Source organism: Apium graveolens, chromosome 6, assembly GCF_009905375.1.
Source record: "Apium graveolens cultivar Ventura chromosome 6, ASM990537v1, whole genome shotgun sequence".
Classification (NCBI taxonomy): Eukaryota; Viridiplantae; Streptophyta; class Magnoliopsida; order Apiales; family Apiaceae; genus Apium; species Apium graveolens.
Window position 1 is genome coordinate 34,317,421 of NC_133652.1, and position 17,382 is coordinate 34,334,802.

The window sequence follows — 17,382 nt, forward strand, 5'->3', positions numbered from 1 at the left end:
CTTAGAATTTTGTGATCACGCAGACATGGACAAAACTGAAAACGATGCCAACAATGGACCAAGAAAATGGAATTTGTCCAAGCTCGTCAAATATCATTATTAACACATGTAAGCATAATATATTTTTAATGTTACACGGTTCCAATCAGTTTTGTGAATAAAAACCAAATCTCCATAGTAATGTAAAAAAAACAAGCACAACTTCCATCCGCCGAAACAACTTGAGATGGCTATTCTTCAGCCTGCCACTTTCCTACTGTATCCATGATTGAAGTCCTGAGATCTCCCAAGAAAAGGATCCGACTTCGGTTCCCATCCCCCAGCCTTCATAGGTGGTGGTAGTAGTTTCCCAGGAGACTCTGTGTTTTTACCAATTGTCATGTTTGCCAACTTCTCAGCTGTATTAAAAACTTCATGTGCTTTCCAAGCATGAACTGTTGCTGCAACAAAAAAAATGTCTTACTTCATGTATCTGCATTTGGCATAAAACAAATGCACCATGCATGTTCTCTTTCTGTATACTAAACAAGCAAAGCATAAAATTAGTAAGAATTCAATCCAATAATGACAGAATTTGACAATTAGTAAGAATTCAATCCAATATTGACAGAACATATTTTGACTGTCAACGTATAGTTACTGTTATCGCTTTGCGGATTGTCAGCTAGATAAACAGCAACATAGCCATTAACCAAAGAGCATCTTAATTCTCTTTTAAAGGTCACATGAGAAAATGCCAGATAAGTTACATTAGCATATCCTCAATGTCGAATGTCGAGCTACCTCCTACTTCAAAAATACTGAATGGCAAGACAAAAAATGGAAGAAAGAAAGCAAGGACAGAAACTTGCCGGAATTATTCTTCATAGGTGGTTGGTATCTTGGTGGTTGTTTCACTTCAGTGTTCTTCACAGTTTTATAATATCTATTTGCCTAAAAATCCAATACAAATTATTTATTTATAAACAAAAGTTAAAGAGAAATATATTAAGAGCGTCATAAATTATTATTCACTCCCCGGGCCTGGCAAAAAACCAAGGCCAAGGCTAATTGAATGCATAGTATGAAGAAGGCCATTACCTGATAATCCATCTCCAACTTCCGTTGCGCAGCTGTAGCAATATTAAATCAGGTTAGTGACCAAGTTTAAGAGGAAAAAGGTTACTTTGTAAAGAGAATGAGTTTTCCAAGAAAAACAGGGCACTGTTGAGAAGTGGTAGGTATATTTATGTTGGGGTCAAGTAACAAAGGGAAGGACATGGATTATTTATTTCGTGAATTATACATGTATTCTGCTTGCATTATAGGAGTAGCATTTATTTTGAAGGTCATAGTCAAGACAGCTAATTCTTCTTGTCACCTAAAAGGAAGGAGGGGAAGTTTTTAAATTGTAATGTTGGACAGAGGGAGATTACATTATTTCATCTTCATATAGTAATGCAAAGTAGACATTGCTATAATTATTCAGAACTCACATCACGTGCATCTGAAAATATATGTGGTCTGACTGAGGGAACATACCTGGCGGCTTATAATATGAAAAATTTCCATTATATCTCCTTGAGGGTTTCTGCTGCGTAAAATCTCTAGTTCCAGATGCTACTCCATATAAATCAGGGACCTGCAGATTCTTCTTTGGTAGAGAGAAATGAGGAGAAAAATTTGATGGAGGAGTCCTCACAACAGCAGGCTTGGAGCGAAGAGACGGAGGAACATAATAGCAACTCTGTCAAAATAAGTTCTATTTTAGTAACAACAAAGGAACAAAGAAAACTGATAATCATGATTTCTGCAAGCAAAAGATAAAATACATACCTGGAAGAAAGGATGCTGAAGAGCCTCCAAGGCTGTTGGCCTCTTGCTAGGATCCCAGGAACACAGTGCCTGAAATTTTCAAAAGGAGACGGAAAGTTAAATTGAGGTGCAAACAAGATTCTGACACAAATCAATCAGGAAACAGGTCCTGACAGAGGAAACTATACAATAGAAAACTAGCACTTACTGTAATTAGGCTGATTGCATCCTTGCTTGCAGATGGTACAAGTACAGAAAGAGGAACACCGGCAAGCTTCAAAAGAAAGGTAAAAGCATGAGAGATGGTCAATAAAAAGTCTACCCCTTGTGGGCGACATAACAATCATATCCGATATGTAGTAAGAGTACGAGGGATAATATTAAAGTACTGGATCGAGGGATCAATAATCTCTAACAAAAAATTTAAATCTAATATATATTAATAAAGGTTTAGAGTTTTAATAACATATTAAAATATAATGTTTATATTATCAACTCCAAGAACTGAAAAAAATAAATTAAACCGTATAAGTTAATACGTAAAAACAAATATAAATGAACCCGTGCTTTGAACTGGGTAAAAGCTAGTTTCTATAGAATAAGACTTAAGTAACAGCACCAGGGAGCAAGAATCCCAAATCACCTTAGGAAACTGATAGTTGACGTCACTTGCTAGTTGAAGCCCTTTAGCCCACTCAATTTTGGTTGGGGTGCCTATGACACTGCATATTTTGTAAATTTCATCTGCTTCACTGCAAATAAGAATATAATGTCAAGCTAAACGTAACAGAACAGGGAGATAAGATTTACATATCACTGTACAAACTAGTCACCGATATTCTATTCCTTCATTCCCTCACACACACGCACACACACGAGTCACGACACACACACGACACACCTTCCACAGGTTTTGCCTGTCCGAATTTAATCAGAAAAATATAATACATTCTTCACTACATAACAAAAACGTAAACAAGTCGAAAACTAGAAAGTCAGCACGAATAAGCTTTCAATAAACTTTTCATTACACAAGTATCATGATAAGAAAGTAAACAGTCGAACATTATACCTTGAACCTGGAAAAAGGGGGCGCAGAGTTAACAACTCAGCTATGATTGCTCCCATAGCCCACATATCTGTCCCACATGGCAAAATGCAAAATAATGCTTTAGTGTTATGTTCTACAACAGCTTCGTGAAAAGTAGTTTTTTTATCTGTAACTCACCAACTGCAGAACCGTACTCTGGAGAACTAAGCAGAACTTCAGGTGCTCGATACCTGATAAACATAAATCTTAAGCACTAAAAAAAGGAAGGGCTAAAATTAGAAACAAGAAGAGGAATCATTTGGACTCACCAACGTGTTGAAACATACTCCGTATACGGTGGTAAAGAATTGATCTCACGAGCTAGACCGAAGTCAGCAATTTTTATCAAGTGTTCAGAAACTAGCAAGTTTTCTGCCAGTCAAGTGGAAAATGTAAAATTCAACAAACTGATAGTATTGATATTGAGGTAATTAATAAAAAAAAATTGAGTAGCAAATCATTGAAGACATAAGCTAAACAACATATAGAGAAGTATGATAGGTACCAAAATTTATAAAAGGAAAGAACAATACATGCATTATGCAACTTAAATATATGATAAAACCAGATGCGTGATATTAGTCTTCAGCAGATCCAACCTAATAGATGACGCAATATTTTTACATTTGTCTAGACCTACTAAAGCATATACCCAGTGACAGTTGCATTGCATGTACATGTAGTCACAGTTGCATCGCATGTACATGTAGTAGCATTATACAAACTACAGCATTAAGAGAAATGTAAGTACTGTGTAGATGATTCAATCAACTCAAAATACTCAAATGTCTAAAACACAACTACGACCAATTACATTTCTAAACTATATCTTCCTTCATTCCATACCTTCATACGTCATCTGTCGGAACTACCCTTATCATCAGACTATAATAGATAAATCAGGAAAATCAATTTTAGAACTAGTGAGGAACTGAGGGTTTATCCACTTTGTTCCTTTTTCCGCACCTAATTGAGTTATTATTCCTCTCGACCTATTCCCTTTAATTTCAAACATTTTCCCTGTTCTCCTCCACACATAGTCCTCCTTGCACACATCTATCATCTTTTATATGGAGGCGAGTCATGCATGCATCAAATATCATAGCTAAACAAAACTTTTCAATTGAATATGTAATTAATCAACCTGCTAGGAAATTAGGCATTAAATAATGTTTGCAAGTAAGAAAGGTAGCCTGTTGCATTTTATCCATAACAGGTACTAGTCTAGTTCACTAGATAAAGTATAACGGTCACCTGGCTTGAGATCCCGGTGAAAATATCCACGCTGTTGCATATAAGCAAGACCCTGAAATACTTGGAAGCACCAATTTCTTACTTCAGCTTCTGAGAAAAGTTTTCGCCTGTCCTTCATAAGTTCGTAGAGATTGCACTCCTAAAAGAGATATAATATGTCTCTTATCAACTTTAAAAGACAACCACGTGATAATAAATAAGGAAGATAAGATAATTTCAATTACCATGTATTCAAACACAAAGTACAAGATGTCATTTTCTCTTATTACTTCCTTGAGCTTCACAATATTAGAATGGCTCATTTTCCGAAGCGACTGCCAATAAAGAAGCTATATTAGTTCAATTGAATGAAAGAGAGTCTGACTGTAAATTAAAGAATGAATTCTTTTACCTTGACTTCTCTCAGGTTAATGCATTCTTCCCATGAATAGTATTTTTTCTTCATTTTTTTAATTGCGACCTGTAAAACATAAGCCGTTAAACAAGGCAGTACATACCCTGGTTGCACCATCACAGGGCTTTCTTCCAAAGCCATATTTAAGAACTTCAATCAGTTCCATAAAGACACTTACAATTTCACCAGTTTGTTTATTCATAGCTTTCCAAACACTTCCAAACGTTCCACTGCCAACTTCCTTAATTATATTGTACCTAGACCCGATATTGATATAATTAATCTAAAGCAAGTGCAGAAATTTCCGAATAAATATAAAAAGTCAAGACTCACCTTTCCATTTGTACGATTTCAGCTGCTATCAACCTCTTATTTAAATGGAAAGAATGAGGAGATAGACAAAACTTATGGTTTTTTTCTACTAGGTAACTACTGCCAATTTCACTTAAGTGTATACCTACCTAACAGCCAAACTTATACAACTGAATGCACTGCTAATTTTTCTCCCATGTCCAGGCATGAACACAAAACTAGAAGCATTCGATAGACAGGTACCATAACCTTATTCTCTAGATATAGCTACTACTGGCTTCCAGGAAGTATCAGGCACAAGAAGCAAAGAGTCTAGAACCAGAGATCATTGCGACACCAGTAAAGAAAAAGCCAAGCATAATACTACACAGTAGATGGGACTCCTATATTGGAACCAGCTATCACAAATTTGCCATCATCAAACTTCACTATAATATACTCAATCTGATCCCAGATCTACCGTCAACATATATGGTAGGTCTAAAGTTGAGGAGGAGTATAAGTTAATTCTTAAGACAATCACAGTGGACCAAGTTCTTCTAATAGTTGGCTAAGTGCTCGATATTTTTCATGCAATTGCAGACTTGAGCCCTGTGATCAAAAAAATTGCATAGAAGTTAGAACTATCTTCGAAATTTCAACAGACTGACAAATGAAGGCACAATGAACAAATAAGTTAAAGTTGTACCCCAGAATACGATCTCTGAAGGATGTTGAATCACTGTTTACCAGCAAAGCACTAGCATCCAAAATATTAATAAGAAAATGGTCAATAATAGTAGAACAGTATATCCCAATCTTCAAAACTAAGTATGATCAACTTACTTGTACATGCAAGCTAAAAACTGAACACCTATCTTAGAAGAAAATCGCATCACGCCTTCCGTACTGATTAAAAGTCTGATCACTATGTGCAATTAACGAAGAAAACATAAAAGAAGTCTCTAAGGTTGAGAAAACGCCAATCAAGCAGTTCCTGGAATGAAAGACTCGATCCCGGAAACAATCTGACCATGTGCATACTTTCTCCATGTCTTCGAGGAGATTAATACTTTTGAATGGACACCTGATCAAACCTGTAACCACAATATGAACAATTAAACATCTGTCAAAGATCCCACGGTCCTATCCTGGGAAAGAAACACATTCATGACATTCTGTGCAATACCAACCAAATTTTAAATGTATACCAAATATTGTTTCAGTTACATGTAAACTGAGAATAGGTAAATCGAATTCGTCCTAATCCTATGGTATTTAAGGCAAAGGGATATTGGTTGTCTTAGAAGCGCCACATCATCTATATCTATATATATCAAATTCATACCACCCAATCTGTTCTCAAATGAATTTACATCTGGTTGCATAGCAGAACTAAAGCTTTAAAGGAAGAGCATTTAAATTGCACAACCCATGATAATCTCAGCGGAAGAGGTAACACATACTAAAGCAGGACCTATAAAAACAATGAAATACAATAAAGATAACACCATAAACCAACAGAAACCCTAGAAATAAGAGCTCCTAATAAGATATAATCAATTCATCAATCGAAACAATAATAAAAAAAGGCCTAAATCTGAATTGAAAGTCAAATACATGAATTTCAAAGCAAATAAACATGAATATTCATAAATTAAGCAAAGCAATAAACATGATGTTGATGAGAAAAAGTATGTGTAAAATTACCGATGATATTTAAAACATGACTCCAGAGCTACTTCTTCTAATTATAAAAATATCTCTATCTCTCTCTCCTTGTATTGATATTTGTGTTTGTCAAAACTAAGCACCGCCTACCCCCACCAATTTTTTCGTGTATATATAGACCGCCTGTATGTATAATGGATGATGATTCCTTTCTCTGACAGCTTTGCCCCCTAAAAACAGCCCATCTTTATTACACACGTGGTTTTTGTGGTATTCTACTTTGTGAGAAAATTTATTGTAGTACAAATTTTGGGGTAATTGTCTCGATGAATAAATATTTGATAAATGAATAATCTCTTCGAATAAAATATATTTTCAATTGTAAAGATAAGGTGTTTCCTGATCGAGTCAATTGAAAGTTTCTCCGATATAGAATGCAGGTGATGGGTCGACTGGATTATGATGTGTGTCAAGATAATGTCTACATTTTCTGGTTAAACGGATCTTCTATTGGGTCAATCTTTCCGAAAAGAGGACTGAGATCTTTTTTCTTTCTTTTATGTGTCGAAGGCCTCTCGAACACATTAGATCAGGTTTCGAGTGTTGGACATATCCATGACTGCAAGATTAGTTTAACTACACCTATTATCCTTCACCTTTTTTTGCCGATGTCAATTTCTTATTTTTCAGAGGGAATATGAAGGAAGTGGATATGATTAAAAGTTATTGCTGAATTACGAAAGGTGTTCACAACAGTCAATCAACTTTCAGAAATCGGGTTTCTTTTTTAGTGTTAACGTTCATCGTGACAATCAATTGAAGCTTTCTGAAATTTTAGGAGTGCACAATAACATCTCAAACTCCAAGTATCTTGGACTCCCCTCTTTTTTTGGTAGATCAAGAAAAAAAGTGTTTGGGTATCTGAAGGAGCAAGCTAGCAAAAGAATTCAGCAGTGGCAGCGTAGATCAATCTCACATGGAAAGACTATCCTGATCAGGAACGTGGCCCAATTCATACTGGCCTATACCATGTCATATTTTTTACTTCCTCGAATTCTTTTCCAGGAATTAGAGAGAATGTTAAACAATTATTGGTGGAAATTGAACATTTCTAGTTTTAGGGGTATCAATTGACTTTCGTGGAATGAGGTGAGTACATCAAAAGGTAGAGGGGGCTTGGCTTTAGGATTCTCTACGACTTCAATATTGCCCTATTGGGTAAGCACTGGTAGAACTTCATGCATAATCTAAACTCATCGGTGTCTAGGTTATATAAGGAAAAATATTTTCCTAACTCTCACTTTTTAAGAGCTCCAAAGGGTGAAGGAGTGAGTTTTTCATGGAATGGCATTTGGACTGCAAACGAAGAATTGTACACGGGTTTCATATGAGTGGTATGCAATGGAGAAAATTGTTGTCAAGGATTCTTGGCTGAAAAAAGAAGAAGAAAACTTAAGGGTTGAACAAAGCTATGTGTACGAGGGTTAGAGTGAACTGATTGCAAATTTATTTCTCCCTAGAGAGAAATAGTGGGATATTGGTTTAGTGCAACAACAATTTTTGAAAGTAGATGCAAAGGCGATTCTGGCAATCCAAATTCCACAACGGGATGTTCAGGACATAATTGCTCAGTCTAAGAGTGTTGATGGGATTTACTCTGCCAAGTCAGGATAGCACTTCTGGTTTGATCAATACGTGGGTATAACAAACACAAATTAAAGTAGATGCTAGAATAAAATCCGGAGGCCCATTATTCCTCACAAAATGAAGATTTTTGTTTGGCGGTTTGTCATAATAGAGTGTCAGTACGTAGTAGATTAAATTAGAGGAGTCAAACTTTCTATCACATGTCCAATGTGTCACAAGGATGGCGAACACTTGGCTCATGTATTCTTTAACTGTGACTTTGCTTTGCAATGTTGGTGTAATAACCCCAATTTTTAGATTTTTTTTTTACACACTGATGAATAGCAACTTTTGCTGATTGTGAAAAATTATCAGACCACCCTCTATAGGAGTTATGTTATGGAAATTATGAGTTCATATTAGTGTTCCGTAGTATAAATGAGTGTATGTAAAAGTCGTCAGAATTCAAATTCGAACACTTTGATTTTTTCCGAAAATCCACCAGATACTGAAGGAATTAAATATAAGGTAACGTGATTAAAAGGAATTCAATTCAAGGATTATAACATAGGATCATTAAAGAAATATAAGGTATTAAGAAAGGTTTAGGGAAACCAAGTAATAAGATACCTGATATGATCCCTCAAACGATCAACGAGAACGAGAATTAAGCGAATCGTAAAACAAATGAACGACCAAGGGGCAAGCATATGCAAGTAGCATGGGAAGGAAGCTTCCAAGAGAAGCTAAAACATATGGTTAAAAGTGAAGACACCCTCATATCATAAGAATGAGACATGTGGCATTATGATGATGCAAGCAGAGTGATGTAATCACTTTAATAAAGTAAAATCTAAATATTTATCTATATAAACCACTTAATAAATTACCAACCAAATAATTTGGCACAAGGATAAAAATCTCCCAAGCAAGCTTTCTTCCCCATTTATTTCATCATGCTCTTGGCCTTTCATGAAAAAAGGAAGAAAGAAAATTCCAAGTCCAAGCTCCACTCCATCTTAAATCATAAGGTAATTTCCATAGCTTCTTGGTAATTAGATATAGATATCCTAGAAGTTTAAGCTTCAAATTCCATTCCTAGCTAGCTTAAATAGTTCATCAAAGAAGATGATGAATAGTGATTTCAAGAAACTAATGTTGATTTCTTGATTTTGTTTGTAAGATCAAGGTTGTTTAAGGTTTGATCAAGGTTCCTCGAGGCTTGTTAGTAACTACCCACACTCCAAGGAAGGATAAACTCTTGAACTCTTAGTATTCAAGATTGTATTGGATGAGTTTTGAGTTATTTTTTAAGGATTATAAATGGATGTTTTGATGGTTGATTAGTGAATGATAGATTAAGCATGTTTAGTGTAATGTTTGTTAAAATTATTTTTGTGATTGTTGAACTATGAGTGATATTGATTGGGTTGGACTTTCTTGAGCATGTTTTGAATTATTTTAAGTTGTAAAAGTTTATATATTGAGTTGTGGTTGGAATGGAGTGAATTGGTGTCGGTAAACTTTGAGAATCGTTAACGTATAACAGTCGTAATGCCTGTTTTATTATAAACTGTTTTGTGCATGACTTTGGACTCGAACACCTACTGCTATGAACTCATCACTTCCATTATTAGACCGGTTATGATTTAAGCTTCATTTTGATATGTGGATCGCTTTAATCCGACTTACGGTTTAGGAGAAACGACTGTTTTAGTAATGACGTTTCCCGAGCGAACCCCTACCCCTCGAGTAAATTTGAGAGCATGTTTAAGGCCCCTAAAATACTTATCGAAACACGAAACAATTATGTAAAGTTGATTAGGCAGTTAATAAAGTCCTTGCAAAGGATTCGCCCTAAAATATTTAACGATCAATTTTATAAAAATGGTGGAGTTGAGGCTACACGAGCGACTAATGTAAATCTTTCAGCGTGAAAGCGAGCGTTAGGGTATGCATGAGTAAAATCTAGTTTCTTAAGCGACCGAGTATTAATTATGGCTTATGTTATTGTTTATAGGTTACCAGACCCACCCTAAGCTCAATAACACCCCAGGACACTCAGGAAAGTTTTCAAAACCTGTAACGGCTGGAATTTTCGCGATGTATTTATAAGAATAGAATATAGTTCTTGTGTTGTTACGTGGATTTATGTGAATAAAATTAAAAGGATAAATGATTTTGTGGCTTATGTATAATTCGGTGCAACAGTATTAAGGAACACGCAAAGTCTCGTTCCATTTTGATGTGTCAGCTAAGGGTTTAAGCTATGATTGTCGGGCCGTCAAGTAGAACGTGACCTGTTATTCAAAAGATGTATTAAAAGAGAACTATGTGCAAAGATGTATAAATAATTGCGGTGACTAACATTTTATGAATATGTGTTATTTGTGAGTACGTGTGTGAATTTGTGAATTCGTGAGCTTTTAAATGTTTTTAAAAAGATTTATTTGATTTAAATAGGGATTTATTGGTCCTTATACATTTTTGGTAAATTATTAAAATGTGATCAAACTGTAAGATTTGTTTTGTTATCTCTAAAATAGTCCAAGGGACTTTTTAAAAATGATAGCTGGAATTTTTTGAATGTTCTGATATTTTAAAATAAATTTATGGAGTTTATTTCTATTATTTGGTATTTATTTGTAAAATTCATAGAAATTAATTCGTTCACTCAATAATTATTCCAAAAATACGGGGAGAGAACTAATTTTATATTATTTGATTTAAATATAATTGTGGCACCTTTTGTTTATAAAAGTAGATTTTTATTTTTATTTAAATGCAGGAATAGAGTTTTCTACATAGAAGAAAATCTGAAAATCATTTATATTTGTGCAAGGACGAATTGCCCCTGCCACGAATATATATATATACCCACCCCCCTTTTTCTTTCTTTTCTCTCTTCCTCCCCAGTTGTCTCTCTCTCTCTCTCTCTTTCTCGAACTCTCCTCTCTCTCTCTCTACTCTTTCTCCCCCTCTTTCCCTTCGATTATTCCATCAAAACTCAACCTTAGTTTAAGATTTGAGTTCATCAAAACTCAACCTTAGTTTAAGATTTGAGTTCCTCATATCTTATATATATACATACATGTTTGCATGTGTGTGTTTGAGTGTTTTGGTGTTCGATTTAGGTGATGAACCTCTCGGTTCTTGTTCTTAATTCGGTTTCGTGGTCGATTCTCTGCAGAAAATTGTTGTTAGATGATTTCATGCTAGTTACTGTGGTTTTTACTTGTATAATCAGCGAGGTTTCGAGTTGGGGGCCGAGTTTTGGCAACCCCGAACCCTTGCCGCCACGGGTGATGAACTCCGGTGAACCGGTGGTGAACAATGATGATAGTCTGAGTTCTACAATCCCTGAAAAACTTATTTCGAGTGTTGCATGTTATTTTTTTGAAAAATCCGAATGTTATTCTTGGTTTAAAAAGAAATTGAGCTGAAATGATTGTTAAACTCGATTAATACAATGTTGTTCATAGTTTTGTATTAAATTGTGTGCGGGAAATCGATTGCATAATTGTTCGAGTGATTTTTGATTAATTTTGTATGCATGTTAAGTTTTTGTGGTTGCATGCTAAAAATTTAGGCTTATAAAAGTTAAAAAGTTAATTGTGTAATGAGAAGTTTTGAGAAATGAATTTAGTACGTTTAAAATGGAATTTGAAAATTGATTTTGGATTTTACAAAGATTTTGGTTCAAATTATGTGATATATACGATTAGTATGATTTTGTTCATGGGTATTAAGTCAAAGTAGGTTTGGTTTTTATCAACAAGTATACATGTTAATGTTAAGTGGTTGCATGTTGATTTTATTTGATTTATCATGTTATTTGGTTCGAATTTTTGGATAAAAATAAAAGGGGAATAAGTTGTTTATCAAGAATGATTGATATTTGAGTGATTATGAATGTTTAATTGGTTGATGTGGTTGATTGTATTAGAAAGGTAAGAGTAAATATGAGTACGTCATGTCTAACTCTCGACGAGTGAGTGAATAGGTTGTATATGGTATCAAGTTATTCGAATCGGTGATTATTTGGTAAGTGTAAAGCTTTGACATAGTTGGTGATATAAAGAGTATAAGAGTATATTTTATTATGTGCTACATATATGTATGCGTATAAAAGATAAATGTTTATTGCCACTGGGGTAGAAGTTAGACGTTCTGAGAAACGTCGGGAATTGATCAAGTATCTAATTAGGGTTCTGTTTTGTATTGTAGATTTGGATAGCAGAGGCATTCAGGCTAGTAAAGGGAAGGAAATCTTAGGTGGCAGTAGCTCAGGTTCCCTTAAACAGGAAAGCTTTTGAGACAAGTAACTCTACCTTTTATTGTGAATTGATTATAGAGAGGTTATTGATGTTATGCACTGATAGAGCAAAAGATCTTCGTAAAACTTATTATTGATTCTTGTGATAACCTTGTTATTGTTCCTTATGATAAAGTCGTTATTGAACCTTGTGATATAACCTAATAGTAACCCTTGTTTCAAGTACTTATATCTTATCCTTGTATTTTGTTAACTTATGTTCCTTTGACCCTAAGAAAGTCTTAACGAATCTTTCATACGTTATACCTTGTTAACCTAAATTCCTTTGATAATCCCTTGTGCTTTGTTCATCCGTCATTCTTTGGATCTATCCTGATCACGATCTTGGTATACCCTATTTATCATTGGATCATTATCTTTGACCAGCGATCCCTATTTACTTTCGATTTATTCACTTTCCTTGAATTCCTGAATGGAACATAGGAATGGTTTTTGACTTGAATAAGTCCAAATGATTTCATATACTTGGTAATGTTAAAATGAACTTAGTCAAATCTTCTATACTTCCAACATAAATATTTTCCAAATGAAAACCTGATCGATTGGATAGAGACGTAAGAGGCTAGTGGGCCTAGTCCAGTCACATAAGAGGCTAGCGGGGCTAGTCAAATATAAAGGCTGAAATAATACCATAGGTACCTAAATGACCAGATAGAGGTCAGTACGGGCTGATCACCCGTATTATATTTAAAAGATGGATATTCCAATCAAGGATTCTTTAATATTTTATAAAAGAGAAAAATGTATGCCTTGCTAAAGCAATATGCTTTATTTTAATTGAAATGAAACAGAATGAATTGTATCTTCTTTAAAGTTATGAAATTAATCGAGAACCCTGTCACTTTACTTTATTATTAATTCTCGAAGCCTGAATGATTGTTTCCTTTAAAGTGGGAAACTCCTTGAGAACCCCTTTATTGATTGTGATTAATGTCGGCTTTCTCTCTACTTTGAATCTTGAAATCCCGGGAACCTTTTCCAGAGCCGTTACCTAGCCATTAATGGAATACTGCCACCTAGCCTAGTTTTATTCTAAAATGGAATGCCTCGGCTAATGTTATTTATGCTGATATTTAGAACTGCTTATATAGTTACTTGTTGAGCGTCTTTACTCATTTATTTGCTTTGATCTAACCATGGCAGTTAAGCAAGAAGATGGTCAGACTTAGGCGCACCGCTCGCAATAGCGTACCTGACAGTCTTTATCGTGTTGTGGGATTTCAGATGCCAGATTAGGTAGATGTTGTGTGAGCAAGCGATGGTGGGAAGTGTTTTAGCTGAATCAAATACTTTTGGGTTATCTGTCTGTTATTCCCAGTGGACTAACAATGAGATTTACAGAAGGGGGGTTGAATATAAATCTCAAAACTTTTTCAAGTTTTGAGCAGTTTCTAAGGCTAAGTGTTTTAGTGAGCAAATGTGTGTGAATTGCTTGAAGCTAATACAGATAGATATATATTCAAACACAAATGTAAAGAACACAAAGAACTTAAAAACTTTTCTGATGGATTTGTTGTTCCACCAGAGATGTGTTATTTCAGAAAATCTGTGATTCAAAGAATTAAATCACAGTTGCTTCCTAGTACAAACTAGATGATTTTCTCTCTGGATTTTTCTAAATAGCTCTGAAAAATTCACATCTAATTACTAGCTGCTACTTGGTTTATATATATCACCAAGTTTACAAGTGAAGACAAAACTATAAAATATAATTAAAAAGGCTCTTCACATGTTTCTTCTTCATTTCTCTAGCCAATGCAATTTGGGTTTAGCTGTTAATCTTTGAATACTCCCTTGTTTGCACCAGAATGGAAATGCTGCATTTTCTTGATTCCTCCTAGAGGCTTCCACATTCCAGTTTGTCTCTGTCAACCCATGTGCCTCTATCAGCTTATGAATTGTCACTATCAACTGCTATTGAACTAAGCATCCATTGAAGCTTTCATCCGTTGATGCCTTATCCGTTGAGGCTTTATCCGTTGAAGCTTTATCCGTTGATGCATTAGCAGTTGAAGTCTTATCCGTTGAAGCACTTATCCGTTGATGGATATTATCCGTTGAAGCTTTAGAGACATCCGTTGAAGCTTTGTTTCTTATCCGTTGAAGGTCTTCAATATCAGTTGATACTTCTTCACTTATACAAAATTACAAGGCATGAAATATTTACAATTAGCCCTCCTATTTGCATATCCACTAGTAGTCAACATGACTGATAATTTCCTACAACATCTAGGAATTACAACTTGAATCCAGAGAATGAAATGTGCTACAATACTAAACTTATTGCTAAGTAAAGCTACTCCTTCAACGGATAGCCAAGATGGTCTTATCCGTTGAGGCTACAAACACTAGATTTCTACTTAAGTGTTTTGTTTAACTTATCATCAAACTAATACACATATTCCTAACAATCTCCCCCTATTTATGTCTACTAGAACTGTAGGCATAAATTTGGGTTTAGCTTGATGATAACAAAACACTTGACAAACATATTAACTATAATAAAGCAGAAATTCAAAAGTGCTGCAAAAATGTGTATGCTGAGATGGAATTGAAGAATTACATTGTTTCCAAAGGTGCTCCTTTAGCCTGAGCAAATTAATTTCTTTTCCTTTGATCCCTTGTTTTCTTTCCTAGCCTCCTCTCATTCTCCTCTATTTGAAGTTGAAGTTGTCTGTAGAACTCAGCTTCATCTTCTTCATTAATGTCTAACTTAGATTGCATATCCTTGAGAGTTTCATTACTGACAATCTTGAGCTGATCTTCAAGTCTGAAAAATCTTCTGACTCCTTTGTCGTCTCTGAACTCCATCAACCAATGAGGTGATTTGTGAACTGTAATTCCTCTTTCTTGAATGAGTAATGTTCTAGGCAAGACATTGGGCTCCCACCAAGTCTTCCTTATGTTGGCAATCTTGTTGAGCATCTCAGTCTTGACAGTCCTTTTTTACGGCTGAGTAGACTCTAACCAAGGTAGAGTAGCCTTCATTCAGAATACTGTAGAGAGGCCAAGTTCTTTCCCCACTTCCTTTGTATTTGAACACTAGTCTTTCTGGTAGCTGTTTGTAGGCATCTATTCCCCTTACTTCCTCCAGCTCATCTAGATAGAGTTCAATGTCTGAGAATTCCTTTATGTCACAAATATGAACATAATCATCCTTAGAGGCTTGTGGCTTAGGCTTAGGCTTCTGAGTGAATTTGATTGAGGTTAGAGGAGGTGTTGATTTGATTTTCCTTTTCTGTTTCTTTGAGGGTGGAGAAGTGGTTAAGAAGGTGGGCAATTTAATGGTGTCCCAATCAATTGGTTCCTCCTTAGGAGTGATTGTTTCACCATGGATATTTATGAAGGGGTCAGGCACAATGGGTTCAGGAATAGAAGGCAGTGGTTTGGATTTTGATTGGGTTTCTTCAGTCTCATCTACCATCTTTCTTTTTGCATTGGCCTTCTTTCTGTTCCCTTTCTGCCATTCCTCTCTTTCCTTACTTCTTTCTCCCACATCATCACTAAACATGTCCCCCATACCTACATCTTCACTCTTGTCTTCAATTTCTTTCTTTTCTTCAGCTTGACTTGACTTTAGCTATTTTTCAAGCTTTGCTTGTGCTCTTTTGTCAGCCTTTAGCTTTTTGGCTTCTTCCTTCAACCTTCTGGCTTCTTCCCTCTTGGCTATTGAGAATTTGGGATGTCCTTGCATCACACAAATGCTCTTTCCCTCTCTAAAGATAATAGCCATGTTCATCCTTTCAACCACATACATGGTCTCTTTGTACTTTATGATACTTCCACCCAAAACCTTGTCTTCATCAGGCTTTGGAAGAGGAAAATCCACTTCTTTCATCTGAGCAAGGCTTAGAGAATTCTTTGTAGAGTCCTTATTGGATCTGTTGTTGGGCTTGAGAACCATAGGTTTCATATTTTTGGCAGAAGTCTCTCCAACCTTATTCCTCCTTACTGGCTTGAGTTCCATAATAATTGATTCCACCTTTGTGCTATGCTTCACAGATTGTGATTTAGAAGCTGTAGAACCAAAAATTTGTAGCACCTTTTCATCAATTTTCCTCCTTTGCTCTTTGACTTGCAATTCAGCTGCTGCTATCTGGATTAGATCAATTGCATCAAGCTTTCCTTTGATTTGAATAGGTGGAGAAGTGGTGATGGCAGGAATTAGCACTTTAGATATTTGAACTGTTGTTGATGGCTCTCTTTCCCCTTCCCTTTTATTCTCCCCCTTTTTGTTATCATCAAGGGTAGGGGTCAAGCCTTGTGCTTTTGCCAGCTGCATTAGTAGATTTGTCTGAGTTTGTTGATTCTGAAGAATGGTGACCATAAAGTCTTCAACGATCTGAACTCTGTTATCCAACCTGGCCAGCCTCTTGTCAGCATCAGATTCTCTCCTCAATCTCACTAACAAATCTTGCATAGTACCATAAGGCATGACTGAATCCAACTTCTCAGCATTGTAGGATTTCAGATCAGCAATATCCTGCTTGAGTTCATCCATACTCAGATTCTGTCTGATATGCTGCAACTGCAAGAGATGCAGAGAGTCTAGATGAGCTTGAAGAATTGCCTTTGTACCAACATCTGTAGTCTCCTGAAGGGCCTTCTGTATAGACATTACTTGCCTGACCAAAGCTACACCAAACTGTCCTGGTGTGGATTCATTTGCCCATGCCCAGTCAGGTAGATTTGGAACAGAACTTGGGCTTGTTGCTCCCCCTAAGTTCATGCTCTCATCCAAAAAATTAGAGTCATCGTCATTAGAATTTACTCCAAATTCTTCAGATGGCTCACCAGCTTGAGAAGGCAGCCTATTAACTGCAGCTTTGTCTCTTAGGAGAGATTCTGAAGTGTGTACAATGTTCAAAGTCTGCTCTACCTCCACATTGCCCTGAGCAGCCAATAATTGATAGGCTGGAACAGGGT

The 17,382-nt window shown here is 35.7% G+C and overlaps 1 protein-coding gene across 1 annotated transcript; it reads right to left on the reverse strand.

Moving 5' to 3' along the window:
- Window positions 1–54: 54 nt before the first annotated feature.
- On the reverse strand, window positions 55–6,692 carry LOC141664372 (cyclin-dependent kinase F-4). The gene is made up of 18 exons (XM_074470311.1): window positions 6,534–6,692; window positions 5,670–5,920; window positions 5,533–5,583; window positions 4,866–5,435; window positions 4,711–4,789; window positions 4,530–4,598; window positions 4,363–4,452; window positions 4,139–4,277; window positions 3,154–3,256; window positions 3,023–3,075; window positions 2,867–2,933; window positions 2,438–2,546; window positions 2,003–2,068; window positions 1,816–1,884; window positions 1,522–1,726; window positions 1,081–1,112; window positions 852–933; window positions 55–440 (listed from the first exon to the last, which is right to left on the reverse strand). The coding sequence occupies exons 4-18, from the start codon at window positions 4,871–4,873 to the stop codon at window positions 238–240; spliced, it is 1,374 nt and encodes a 457-aa protein (XP_074326412.1). The 5' UTR covers window positions 4,874–5,435; window positions 5,533–5,583; window positions 5,670–5,920; window positions 6,534–6,692; the 3' UTR covers window positions 55–237.
- Between the last annotated feature and the right edge of the window lie 10,690 nt (window positions 6,693–17,382).